Raw genomic sequence first — 14,503 nt, 5'->3', positions numbered from 1 at the left:
AAACTGCCTTGGTTGGATTTGGGAAGATAGTCTAGACATACAATAAATAAAATAAGTAAAAAACCAGTGTGGAAACTGAACACCTGTCATTGTACAGAAATGGCTGAGGAGGTGTGACCCATTTTAGTTAATTTATGAAAACTTTGATATACTGTTCAAACTTAGCCGTAGACTCTCTGAATGGTTTCCAGTAAAAAGGGGGGGAACTAAGATAGTAATAATGTAACATAATGTAAAAAGAAACATAGAAACAGAGCGAGTCAGAAGGGGTCTCCTGGGCCATCTAGTCTGACCCCCGGCACCAGCCGGCTCCGCTCACGACATGCCCACCATGTGCATGTCCAGCCTATCCTTGAACAGCCGCACCGATGGGGCCTCAGCCACCTCCCGTGGAAGCCCATTCCACACCCTCAGGGTCCTAACTGTCAGGACCTAAATACATTAGGTATCGGTCGTAAACATCAGTTGATACCCAAATAGGTACAAAAACATAAGCGATAACAAGAAACGGTAAATAGTAAATAATAAACAATAAAAAGAACATAAATAAATCGCCATGATCATCATGATTTTCTGCCTTGTGGACAAAATGTTTTAGACCAGCCGTGGTACCAGATGTTCTTCCTGTAAAAAAGAGGCGCGCGCAAAGGCTAACATGGCTTTAGAACATTCATTCATTCATGCATTCAGAATTTTTGTATGCTGTCCCATCGCATAGCCTCGGAATGGCTTACACAAAATAAACAAACACAATACGAATAATACATTTCCCGCTTCTCCCAGAGAAACTTCATTGGATTCAAGTCATGCTGGTGATTAGACAGGCCAGCCCATCATAGGGCTTAAATTCACGGTGGGTTTTCCCCCCTTTAACTGCCTACTCCACTTGGCAGCAGTTCTTTAAACCTTTGTGTAAAGTTGCTTGTTTCGCTACAATTAATTTACCCGAGCAACCGGACAAATTGAGAGGACCGTCCTGGCATCCTTGGCCAGTTTGTCTGTTCAAAAATCTATTTGCAAGGATAGAATTTCTGTTCTTTACCCTTGGGAGGTAGTTAAATGTTTTATGGGTTATTCATTATGTTCTGTGTGCCACAAAAGGTTGTCTTTGTTAGGTAAAAGCATTCCTGTTCCAAACAGAATTGTTAGGAACTCGAGCCATTTTTATAGAAAATGTAGGATGCTTCAGCAGAGAGACATCACAAAACATCGAAGAGTGACCTCCTCTAACAGCTTTCCCTTTATTTGTTCACTTTAGCACAATGCTCCTCTCTCCAATAGGCAGTTCAAGGCTGCTACAGTAACATTTTTTTATAGACCAGTACACCTACTGTGCTATCTATAATTTGCTTCCAAAAAATGATCCAAAAATGCCTGTACCAGCACGACAGTTTTCCAAATGAATCAACACAGATAGTCCATCTTGGAAGACAGCACTTTTCAAACCTGCATCTTATTCTTCTAAATATTCACAATAAGCGAAATATGGTGGCTTCATTTCATTTCATTTTTGCACTTAATAATAGAAATATATCTGGAAATTCTGGGTAGACTTGCCTAATTCAAGCTGTTGCAAAGAAGCAGAGAAAATAAAATAACTTTTTGAGATTCGATCATTTATATCCCGTCTTCTAACTTAGTGTGATCAAAACAGAAAAATCAGACTCTCCAGGGACATTTACAGTTTCAAAGCAATTGTCTCTGTATTGCAAGGGGGCGGTCTTCCTTTTTCCCCATTCCATCTTAAATTTCATTCAAAATACCACTCAAGCTCCTTGTAAGGTAAAGGTGGAAAGCTATTTTGGCCCAAGTGTCCAGCTGTACTGTGAATCTCTTGAGATCTCCGTTCTCCTGGGAGGCTGAAGAGGAAAGGAGAGGACCCAACCAGATGTCTAGTTTAGCTTAAAGCTGCTCCTGCCAGCAATTGCACCTCAAGAAAACCATTTTTAGTCTGTCTGAATAGGGAAAAAACTGTTCAAAAGCTGGGAAGCCCCTGTTGAAGACAAAGGACTTTGCTCTCCAAGGTTCATCCAAGTGAGTGGGTTTAATAAATTTAGCCATTTCAGGAAAGAGAGACAAGGCTGCCCCCACCACAAGGCTGGAGGTTGGTGGGAGGGGAAGTGGGTGCCATCTTCTATGGACTCCTTTAAGAACCAGGTTGTCTCTCTCCCCAGTTTGGCTTCTTGGGCTGAGGTTGTAGGGGAAACCTGCAGGTACAAGCAGTACGTGGCTGCTCTGAACTTTTTGGAAAACTGTGGGAGTTTTGCAGCACTCCCTTGTGACAAATAGCTCTATCCTAAATCTTGCTATTAAATTGACTCCAATCTGGGTCTTACTGATCATACTACAGTGGAATGGGATGCGAGGAATAGATATTTATGTAAGAAGTCGCTCTACTAAACACAGCGTGAGTTTTGTTTCAGGGAGCTGTGCGAACTTCAGGGTGGCAAGTTCTGCTTTTATTACTGAAAGCTGTGCTCCACTGAAAGGGGCCCAGCACGAAATATATGTTCAGGTAGAGGCACGTGAGCTAAGAATTAAGACTTACCTTGCCTTTGAGTCCATGCTGTGCCCAGGGATTGTGATTAGTAGCAGGAGCAAATTCACAAGCCCTTCCGTGCATAGATCCATTCCTGGTCTCCCCCCAACAGTTCTTTTATAGCAACTAAACTGAGCAGGAGGTTGCTTTTTTTAAACTTTTCGATCTGTTATCTTGTTATACCCCCAACAACCAAAATCCTCTGGGCAGTTCTCAAAGCCAGTGTGGCGCAGTGGTAAGGTTGCAAGACCGGGACACAGGCGATCCGGGTTCGAGTCCCCGCTCAGCCATGGAGCCACCTGGGTGACTCTGGGCCAGGCACAGACTCTCAGCCCAACCTGCCTCGCAGGGTTGTTGTTGTGGGGATAAGGTTGAAAATAGGAGGAAGAGAATGTTGTAAGCTGCTTTGTGTTCTTTATTTTAAAAGGGGGTATAAATCTAATAGATAAATACCCACATACATAAAGCTGGGCAGTTGGACAACTGAGACTCAGAAATCTTTTCCAAGCAATTAGATAATGACCCATCTGCCCTCTCCAATTTTAGTTTAGGGAATATTTTAAGATAAGGCAATAAGGAACAAATACAGGGAATTCCACCAAAACAGAGAAGGCCCTTTCACTTCCAACTGCTGTTGGAGGCGGTGTAAGCAGAGGGCCTCTCCAGCTGCATAGTTTGGCACATACAGAGCAGACCTTTCGGTCTTTCTAAGGCCTATTTTAACGACACATGTGTTTGGCTTCGAATTGGCACAGGACATGCCTTCTCGAAGCAAATGAACACGGCGTGCGGTTGTTGTGTGCCGTTGTGCATCTGTGTTGAGGAAGTGCATGAACAATGTGAAATAGCATGCGCATGATGAATCAGGGCTTGAATTCTCTGCTGTGGTCTGAGAAGAGGAGCATTGTAAGCATGGCCCTACTTTCAGCAGGCCAACATTGCACAAGACAGTTCTCTTTGCTTTCTTCCTGTGCTATAGATTGCAGCATAGTAGGGGATCTTTAAGAGATCTGGAAGGTGAGCCACATTGTGGACCCAACCCACACCCTCTCAGACCCACATCCCATGCTCCCTCCAGGTCTGCACTTACGCGAGCCTGAGGGAGAGACCATTAGCAGAAGCTGCAGAGACAAACCAGATGCTGCACTGCCCGCTTATTGAGGTTGTCTTCCACCATGGAGTCATCAAGAGTTGCTGTCCACAGGGCCACACACAGGGTAGCCAAGCCACCTCAGATACCTCGGCAATCTTCAAGAAGCTCTGTCCAGGGGCAAACTGCGACTTCCAAGCAGTCAGAATTAATTTAAAGCTTCATAAAGCTGCATACCTCAAGGAGCTCCACTATTAAGTGATGTATTGCCGAACAAGCACCGGGTTGCCCAGTTTGCGCAAAAGAGAGAGAGCGAGTCTTGCATTTTTGTGAGTCTAGATGCCTATGAAGGGGTAGCTAATCCATCAAATGCTAATTAAGTGGGTGGTTAGACAGGCACTGTAATGTAAGGGAGGCATTAGCTGTTTACAACAGGCCAGCTCGGAACCAGAGAGAGTCTTCCGGCTGAGTTTTCTCTGTGTAGAACATCCCAAGAGAAATGTAAGTTGAGGAAACTCTTCTTCATTTAATGTAAACCCAGATACTTGGAACCATTTTGCATCAGTTGCCATGGAAGCAAGTAATCTAGTTAGATTTAAAAAGATGCAATCACAAAGGATGATCACGTCAAGGTAGCTGTTAGGAACCTTGTCTCCAGGTGAGGTAGAGGTGGCACCTGGTGACTGGCCACCTGGGGGAACTGGGCAGCATATTTCGGACACTCTTCTGTCCCTATTTTTATTTCAGCATCTGGGAGCCTGCCGCAGTTGTCTTGCAACCAAAAAGGGCTCCTTTACCTGCCCTTATCCCCTAAACTGACAAATACCTGCCTGGAAGACGAAGTGAGAGTGAGGACCTTTCTAGCAGACGGTCAGTTTTGTTTTTGTTTGGTTTGGTTTGGTTTGGTTTGGTCTGGTTTTTAGCAGTTTGCACCCTCTTGTTATGCAGAGTCCAGTGGCCTTCCCTACATGTGGTGTTTTGGTCATGGGGATAAACAACCATGAAGGCACAATGCCATGCCCAGTGCCCCCACACTCCCCCTTTTTTGGTGACAAACCACAGTGGCTTCTTGTCCAGGATGGTCTGTTGTGTCATCCAAACCCTGTCATGACATGTCAGCTTGGTAGGTTTGGTTTTTAGAAACCATGGTAAGAAACAGTGGCCTGTTCTATGGCTTCCATACTTCACTGTGGTTTCCCTGGTCATCCAAACGTGGCATCATGGTTTCCACGGTGCTACCACAGTCGCCTGGAAAGAGCAGCAGCTGCTCCAGATGCTGCTCCAGCTGTTGCTCCATCCATCCAACATGGGACTGAATTTCAGGCATGGTGGCTGATGGAATATATGCCAACAGCTGGAGGACTGAGTGAGGGAGATGGAAACCACACTGGCATAGAAACCACTTAATCCCGTTAGGCATGTCCAGGCAAAAAACCATGCACCATGGAAACCATGTGGGTTTTCTCATCATGACATGTGAACCCAGGCTGTGACTGCTAAGATGTATTTTGGGGGAGGTCCATATCTCACTGATAGAGCACGTGTTTTGCATACATCATTTCCTGGATCCAGGGCTAAATATCACAGTACATTAAATACTTAAATTGATGCCACTGGAAGTTGTTTTCATTTCAGTACCTTTACTGCATTTCTGTACTGCTGACAACTAGTGCTCCCTGGGCAGTTTGCAATCATAATAACATCCGTATTCAGACAAACATATAAACATTCAACACAGAGAGACGCACATATCTAAAAACCATTTTAAGCAATCCAGAAGAAAATTCATGACCTGATTAAAAACCACATGATGTATTGCCAAATGTCTGAGAGGAGGAGGAGGTCTTAACCTGGATCCAATAGCAATGTGGGTGCCAGGTAGGCCTTCACTGGGAGATCATTCCATAATGGGGGCACTACCAGAAGGTCCTCACCCTTGGGGCCGTCTTCCAAGCCTGGCTTAGAGGACTCACCTGGAGGAGAGCCTTAGCTGGGGAAAACCGTCTACCAGGAGCTACATGTCAAGAGAAGCACTCCACATGGTCATTTTGATCCTTTGCCACATGTGGCTTCCTAGATTTTAAAAGAAAAACTCCATGACTTGATCCAGTCATAGGTCACAATATGCACTTTTTCTTTCAAGAGAAGGGTGAGACGAGAGAGGTGAGTTTGAGCAGGTGGGGAAACAGCTGGGTGGAAGGTTCTAAATCAAGGGTGTCCAACCTTTTGGCTTCTCTGGGCCACATTGGAAAAAGAAAAATTGACTTGGGCCATACATTAAAAACACAAACACTAGCAAAAGCTGGTGAGCAAAAATAAAAAAATGGTCTGTGCATAATTTTTGTGATACCTGCCACCACCATCCATACAAATAGCAAGAGCATATGCACATTTATTTTACATGACATTGCAACACAATGTTGTCATCTACGGAGTTCATGCTTGAGAACGGTGCAACTGAGTTACCAAAAAAACCTCACTGATTTAAGTAAGTTTACGATTTTATGTTGGGCCACATTCATAACCATCCTGGGCCACCTGTGGCCTGCGGGCTGCAGGTCAGACACCCCTGTTCTAAATTTCCCCTGCCCGTGTGTGCTGGCCCCAGTCCGGTTCAAAGCCTAGCAGAGTCTGGTGGGTAGAACCAGAGCAGGCACTAGGACCCAGCACCAAAGGTCCAAGACAAGGCAGAGTCCAGTGGATGGGCCAGAGGCCAAGGCTGGGTCCAAGGACCATCCGGAGCCCAGTAAGGGGCCAGAAGTACAGGCCTAGTCACAGAACAGTGCAGAGTCAACACCAGGAAGGGAAGACCAGGGAAAGGAAATGAGCGCGAGAGGTTCCGGTAAGCAAGGGGGGCCAAGTCCAAGGACAGGGCCAGGTAAGACAGACGAGCAGAGTGCGGCGAAGCAGGGTGGTGCTTCAGGCAGCAATGTCCAAGCAGCCACCGGGAGCCAAGACACGCCACAGCAAGTCGGGAGGACCTTCATGGCCGAGACAAAGGCCCGAGGGAAGAGCCTGTCCCCATATCGGGCCCCACAGGTCTCCCAGCTGATGCTTGTCTGGTCTGGAAGTTCCTACAGAGGCAAGCCCTCAACCCAGACTCCCTGCTCTGACTGTCCTGTGGCCACAGAGCTGATGGAGCCACAGAGCTGCTGCATTCCTGACTGTGTGCTTTTTTTGTTCAGTCGCAAAGTCATGCCTGACCCATCGCAACCCCATGGACAACACTCCTTTAGGCTCTCCTTTCCTCCACCATCCCCCGGAGTCCACCTAAGCTCACACTCACTGCCCCAGTGACCCCATCCAGCCACCTCATCCTCTGCCGTCCCCTTCTCCTTTTGCCGTCAATCGTTCCCAGCATCCAGGTCTTCTCCAGTGAGTTGTTTCTTCTCATTAGGTGGCCAAATTATTTGAGTTTCATATTCAGTATCTGGCCTTCTAAAGCACACTCAGGCTTGATTTCCTTCAAGATTGACTGGTTTGATCCCTTTGCGATCCAAGGGACTCTCAGGAGTCTTCTCCAGCAAGTAAGCAAGCGGTGTGCTTACTGGGAGGCAAAAGAGAAAAGCACAGTAAACTGGGCAGCAGGATTTCACTTGGTCAGACCTCTGTCTCTCTCCTGATGGCTGGGAACTGCTCCAGCCCAAGGCCTTGCAGCATTGAGCTTTGGGAGCAAACGCCACGTAGGGTCAGCAGAGCGCGAGCCCTGAAAGGGACATGACTCATGCATTGGTCTTTAGTGATAGGGATCATTCAGGGATGTCCCGTTTTTCCCCTGTAAAATGTGAAGCTGTGCTCCATGTGTGTCATGGCTGTTCTTGCGAATGTGGCCATCCGTGTTGATTGGATCCATAGGCGGTGCAACACGCCCAGGCAGATTTTTAAGCTAGCAAAGTAGCCATCGTTGGGATGGGAAGTGTGAAAAGGGGGCACACAATGTACGCTGGGGATCATAGGGGGGCATTTCACCTCCTCCTCGCCTTGCCCGCCAGTTGGAGTCTGTCTCATGAGACTTGATGGACAACTAAACAGGCACCGCTCAGCCATTTGGTGCCCAAAGTGATGTTCCAAAGATAACTCCTTGCCCTCCAGATGTTCTTGGACTCCAGCTCCCATCCGCTCCAGCCAGCATGGCCAGTACTCAGAGATGATAGGATCTGTAGTCATAAGCTAGAGAAAGGATCTCCAGGAACAGGTGGTTGTGTTGCCTGCGCACCTTTAGTGCAAATTACACACCAGGCATTCGGCCTTTTCCACTCAGGAAATAATGCAACGAGTAACTGCAGAGTAGCAAACAGTAATATATATATTGCCACCAGCTTGAATGATGCAGATATTACGCCTGGCTGAGGAAAGATACTGCAAAGGGAGGCTGTGCTGTGCCAATTACTCTTCTTCATTGGCTGGGCTGATAAACTGTTTTGAATAGCCAGCCGTATTTAGCTTCCCCGGATATATTAACACTCAGAGATTTGGATATTACCGTGGAATAATCAGGTATTAACTGGTTGTTACGGTTTCTGGAGAGCAGCTATATGAGTCAAATGAAATGGCTCAAGTGTTGTGGTTAAATTGGGGAGACTGGGGTTCAAGAGCAATACACTGCCTGGAGAGGTTGGGGGCTCTCCCACACTGGAGACATTCAAGGCGAAACTGTCAGCCCTCTGAGTGGGATGGTGTGACTTGGTGTCCTGCAACAGCAGGGGGTGGACCTGATGGCCTTCCTGGCCCCTTCCGACTCTGCTATTCTATGATTCCACGATTCTAAGTCCACCATGAAGCCCAACTTGGTAACTCACCCTCCTTCAGTCTAACCACACTCACAGAGTTGATGGTTCTAGTGTCAGGGCTGTGCCACTTCCAACGTTAGGGAGGTCAATGAAGAAACGGCCCCCATACAAAAAAAATAAAATACCCCTACACACGGAACACTTGCATGCCAGGGTAACAGATTCAAGCCTTCCCGTTAATGAGCAGTTACCAGCATGCACTGTTCTTGAACGTGCACCAGTTGTGTAATAGCGATTTATTCTTTGCTTCTATTACTAACTAGTTTTCTGAATGCTACTCTTGTAGCACATGAATGCTCAAATTTATATCCCAGAATAACATTCCCTGCACAAAACAGAAGAATAATCAATCCTCTGCGACCAAGACAAAGTGCTGCCACTGTATAATTCTTGAAGGCAAAACCCCCGGATGTGAGGCTGCTCCGTATTTCATCTTCTCTAACAATTAGGCTAACCGACGATAGAACGGCAGCGGAAAAAAGCTGCCTGGCGGTGTTACAGTGTCGGTACATCAAGTTTTTCTAAGAACCCGGGGACAACTACCAGCTGTTTATTAAGCACCGCTGCGAGATTATTCAATTCAGAACAACAGACTTTCAGTATCTGTTTGATTTGTTGTAGTGGGAGTTCGTGAAGGCAGCAATTTGTAATATTTTTCACAGTATCTAATAGATTTTCGTAAACCAGGCAGTCTGACAATTAATGGTTTGCCGCGTCAGCATCGAATTAAGCTCCTCCTAGCATTTACGTAGCACATCCTATGAAAGCTAATAACGTTGCTCTTCTTTTCCGGTGCACAAAAAGGACAGCTAACTTATCCCCGTTCAACCTCCTTTAATAATTCATGCTGGTTGTAGAATGCCTTATTAGCATTCTGAGCAATCAGCTACTAAACCGGTAGAGTGGACAGTCAGTTGTTACAAGGAAGGCTTACAAGTTGTGCTTCCAGCCCAGGCAATAATTTCTGTGTCTAATTTGTGGAATTGATCACTGGGCTTTGTATAGGATGCTGATCTAGTGGGGAAATTTGGCCTTCTTCAGTGTGGTATGGTATTGTCTCAACATATTGATGCAGTATATACATTAATGCCTAATAATGGTCTTACTGGCTACCCAGTTTGAAAGCAAACCAGTGGATGCAAAAGAGATTTACTGTGCAAACCTATTCCAGGAAGCAAGTCCTGCTGTACCACTGAATTAAGAAAATGCTCCTTTTAGCTTTCTGTATTGGACTGTTATCAACCTGTTGCTGGGCTATGGGTGGACCACTAAGAGAAGTTTAGGACAATGGATCCCTAGTAGTAAACACTACTGTTCTCTCTTTCACTTCTCTCTTTTCTTTGAGGATTGATCTGTAATCCACATGACTTCCCACCCCCAAGTCTATTTGTCTTGAAAGAGGACTTCATGCCACTTGAAACGTGGTTCTGGCAACTCCTCCAGTCAAGCACCAGGGGTTTCTGCTTTCTTATGTTTGCAGCAGGAATTTTGTGGTTTTCCAGGGTGAGGTAGACTGATGCACCTGGCTCGGAAGGACACTGATTGTTTTGAAGCCGTTCTCCTCGTGTCAGAATGGGTTGTTTAAATATTTCTGCAGAATAGAGAAGCATTCATGCCTTGCAAAACCCCTAGGATGCTTTATGGAACGGCAGAGCCAAAGATTTATACAGTGTTCAGTGCTACATTTGGAGGTGAGGCAGAGCGTTGGAGATTCACACGACAGTCCTGTGCATGTCAAATCAAGAAGCAAGCCCTGTCGCATTCAGAGAGACTCCCAAAGAAAACTGCTGGGAAATCGCTAAATGAATCAGTGGAACAGAGTGGAAGGAGCCATTTTGAACCTTTCTCCTCACATTGCTGGTCAATTTCATAAGCGCTTGCATCAGCTCTGCCTGACGTTTATGGTGGTCCTGGCACAGTCTTTTGACTTGTCCTTCTTTTGCCTCCTTTAGTGGCTGCATCAACAGCAAATTCTACAGCTGGGGCGGCCATGAATTCTTTGACTTCTCTGGGGACTCTCCAAGGATTGGCTGGAGCCACTGTTGGATTGAATAATATTAATGCACTAGCAGGTACCGTAAACAGTGAGTATTTATTGCTGTAGTGGACACTCCAGCAATTTCCCTGTAATCACCGTAGGAACACTAATAGTTATGATATAGTGAATGTTGCTATGTTGTTTACTTCTGCTAAGTAAACACAGAATGTTGTTTACTTCTGCTGAACGACTGGCTAAATGGTTTAAGTTCCCTTCCAGGCATCTTCTGTAGCACGGCCTAAGCAGGTCCTGTCCAGTTAAGCCATCACAATGCTTACTGTTGGCAAATGTTACTATTTCCTCACAAAATTTTCTTGCAGGATGTACACATTTTTAGACTTGTCATTGTCCTTGAGAATCTTCTTCAGGCTCAAGAGATTATGGAGGCAGGTCATTCTCAACTGAAGAGATAATTGAGGAGGAGGCTTGCTACTATTAATTGTAGCTATTACTAGTAGTAGCCAGACACCATTAGTAGTAGCTACTCCTAGTTTTTAAGAACGCTTTCACCAGTGGTGGTGGTTTATTTTCAGCTTTCAGCGAAAAGTTACACAAGATGGTACAAGTCAAATGTAGAGTAGGAATAAAATGGGATGTTACTGAGTTGGAAAAAGTGGAGAGAAAGACAACACAAAAGATCGGGGGCTGTATGTTGGCTTAGAAAAAAAGGGAACTAAAAGGAGACATGATAAAGGTGTTAAAAGTATGCCTAAGGTGGAGAAAGTAGAGAGGGAGACATTTTTATCCTTCTCCCGTAACACTCTAACCTGGGGTTATCCCATGAAGCTGATGGGTAGGAGGTTTAGGACAAGTAAAAGAAAGGGCTTGTTCATACAATGTATAGTTACACTATGGAATTCATTGCCCTGGGAAGTGGTGGTGGCTGCCAATCTGGACAGCTTTTAAAAAGTTATTGGACAGAGGCAGGAGACTCTCCGTGGCTACCAGTCCTGCTGGCTGTGGGCTGCCTCCTTGACCAGAGGTGGCCTGCCTGAATACACCAGTTGCTGAGGAGCTTGGGCAGGGGGAGGTCTTGCACCCATCCTGCTGGAGGGATCCTGTGGGCAGCTGGTTGGGCACCGTGTGTATGGAGTGCTGAGCTAGATGGACTTTTGACCTGCTCCAGCAGGACTTGTCTTATCACCTTGTGCTCTGATAAAGGCCATGATCCAATGACTCTTCCTACATGTGCATTCAGGGTTTCCATTTGTGGATCACTAGAACTGTAGGCCACATCTCCAGTATTCCTAATAGTTTAATAATACCCACAAGAGATGGGTATAGTTCCAGATGCAGCATGTGGTATGGCAAGCAGAAGGAATCATAACCAGCTTGCAGGGGTACCAAGCAACACTTAATAGGACATAAAACTGCATTCTGCAGCACATAAGAGTAGCAACAGACAAATCCAAGAGCCGATTTGTTTACTTTCTGATTTGAGCTAAACCTGAGCCCCACATCACTGTAACCATCAGCCACACTCCTGCACCCTTTCCCCATCTTATGAGGCCCACATTCTGCTGTTCGTGCTGGAGCGGCTATTTCTTTGCCCCCTAAATTAAGAAAAGGATGCCCTTTCCACCTCTGTAGTAAGTTAAGATTCAGTTATGGACAGGGAGATACCTCAGATAATGGGTTTAGAATAGAGTCTCGTATCTACTCGTATCTATCCCATGATATGCAGGCCAGTCATGTTTCCAATGTTCTCTTGTTTCGCTACTTGCTGTCAAGTCATCTCCATGTTGTGGCCACCCTGTGAATGAGCATCCTCCAAGCCCTGTTCTTTAATAGCCTTGCTCAGCTCTTGTAAACTCAAGGTTGTGACTTCCTTGTGAAGTTAGTGTTTCCCTCCTTCTGCCTCCAACTTTTCCTAGCATTCCTGCCTTCTCCAGGATGTGCCTAATCCTGGCATCCTATAATGAACATTAGATGCTTCTTTGCACATACCTCAAAGGAGACTAGCTACTTTAGCCCGGAGTGGCATTTCTGCACAAAAACTGTCATACTAACTCGGAAATTGACTGGTTTGCTTTGCTGGGTGTGAACTTCTGCAGGCGGAGACTTATTTTAGATAGGCAGCTGGAGGTCTTGACGCGCAATATGGCCTCCAGGAATGAACAGGCGAGGGACCTCACGTGGGGAGCATGAGCAGAGCACCTGCAGCAGTCGGTATCGGCAAGAAGGAGCTATGGACAGTCCCTCTTGAGTGGGACCAAAGGCCGAGCAGATGCTTCCTGGATGCAGGTGCATCACTTGCTTTCTTCTAATTAATTAGAGGCAGGGGCAATTCTTTCGTGCCACACAGCCTGCAAGGAGGGGACAGCTATGCTTTCCCTCCCCAGCATGACTGGGAGGGCCTTCCCACCGTGCCAGTGAAAATGAATCATTGGCTCCAGGGAGAGGAGCCCCCGGCCCTCTCTGCAGTGCTGAAAGTCAAGATCCGCCATCCCATCTGTCATTAACCAGGGGGAAACAAGGGGCATAGCCTGTGCCGCGTATCAGCTGGATATCTAGCTTGGACCTGAGGCCAGCCCTGGCACACTTCAACCCGTTTGAAATACTCGTCACAGAAAAGCTGCAGATTCGAGACCTTCTTCACCCAATTTGTGGAACAAACTAAGTACCTGGTAGTATAGCTAGACATGCTCAGAGGGCTGCATTGCGGATTTTAGTGCGTTTCTCTCTTACTTGCACTCGTGGAAGTTGGCCATCCTGTGGCGTTTGTGTTTCATCCCCTGACAAATGTCTGCGTCTCAAATCTGCATTCTTGCAATAGACACCTATTTTGGGTTCTTGTTATCTTCAGTTCTTACCATGCCAGCATGATGTTGTGGCTTTTTGTTTTCCTTCTTCTTGGGGACCTCCATTCATGTACATCCATCCCTCCCAACATCTCAGGCTGCCTCATCCCTCTGATATAGGCTATTGGGTGCTTTGCTGATCATTCAGAACTGGCCCAGCTCATGTGAAGGTTCACACACAGCCCAGCTGTACCTGCAAAAGGGCATGGGAACAAGTTGCCCCAAGACCTCCCCCTTTTCTGGTGGAGAGGTAGCCCAAATGGAGATACATCTATGGATAAATAGGTGTAGATAGCCATTCGTTCACTGGACCCTTCTGTGTATTTATTTATTTATTTATTTAAAACATTTCTATGCTGCCCCCATCGCAACAAAGCCTCGGGGCGGCTCACAAAGGATACATAAATACATAAATAATAACAATATACCAATTTTTTAAAAAATGGTGGCAGTGTGCATGGACCAGAGGATCGGAGTAAGAATATACCCCCTGGCAGTCCCTGGGTTGGATCCAGACCGGGTCAAATTTAAAGAAGAGCCTTTGAAACAAATGGGCTTAAAGGAACTCAGGACTACCACAAGGCTCCTTGGTTTCAATGGGCTTGCTTTGTGCGGTCACACATCTGGATCCAACGCATTCTTAAAGATTTGCTGCACATTTCGAGCTGTGATACAGACTTACGACTCATTTAAAAGTTAAATGCAAACAGGCAAGACAAACCCCAGTGGCTCTCTATTAAGGAAGACACTTTGCCAGTGGCTAATTTGTAGACAGCAGAGAAGCGGGGGGGGGGGGGCTCATCCCCTCCCTGCCTGCCTGCTGCCTTTGCATTGGAGAATGGCTTGAAGTTGGAAAGAGTAGCTTGGGAAAGGGTCACCCCACCCACACCCCACCATTCTCCCCTCCAAATCCCCTTCTCACAAAAATGGTGACTTACTCTGAGTGCAAGTTTTGGGTTGCAGCTCCTTGTGCTTCAGATACTGCCGAACACTTGAAAGCCATTCATGCCATCAGAAAACGGCTTGTTTCTCCTCACAGCCCTGTCCCCACAAGGAAAACAGATGATGCCGTGTTTGCCTACAGCACTTTCGCTCACTCTGCAAATTCCTGCATTGCCAAGAGGGCTTCCTCGCCTGCAGAAAATTGGACGACGGCATGTTGCATCTGCAAACACGCCGCCGTTCTCCGCTTGATTTTTTACCTGGGGCAGATCTGGGTGAAGAAACAAACCGCTTTATGACTGT

The 14,503-nt window shown here is 46.3% G+C and overlaps 1 protein-coding gene across 25 annotated transcripts in view; it reads left to right on the top strand.

Annotated features, from left to right (window-relative positions):
• CELF2 (CUGBP Elav-like family member 2) overlaps positions 1–14,503 on the top strand; it is a 543,991-nt gene that overhangs the window by 510,083 nt on the left and 19,405 nt on the right. For 12 of the 25 annotated variants that reach the window (XM_044428119.1, XM_044428080.1, XM_044428088.1 and 9 more), the window contains 2 exons: positions 4,377–4,499; positions 10,372–10,503. In XM_044428119.1, coding sequence (XP_044284054.1) covers positions 4,377–4,499; positions 10,372–10,503 — 255 coding nt within the window. The remainder of the gene's footprint in view (positions 1–4,376; positions 4,500–10,371; positions 10,504–14,503) is intronic. The other 13 variants (XM_044428144.1, XM_044428148.1, XM_044428170.1 and 10 more) reach the window with 3 other exon arrangements.

Source organism: Varanus komodoensis, unplaced genomic scaffold (assembly GCF_004798865.1).
Source record: "Varanus komodoensis strain SLA01 unplaced genomic scaffold, ASM479886v1 scaffold1, whole genome shotgun sequence".
NCBI classification, from domain to species: domain Eukaryota; kingdom Metazoa; phylum Chordata; class Lepidosauria; order Squamata; family Varanidae; genus Varanus; species Varanus komodoensis.
Note: the sequence above shows the minus strand (reverse complement) of the source record. Positions and strands in the feature narration are given on the sequence as shown.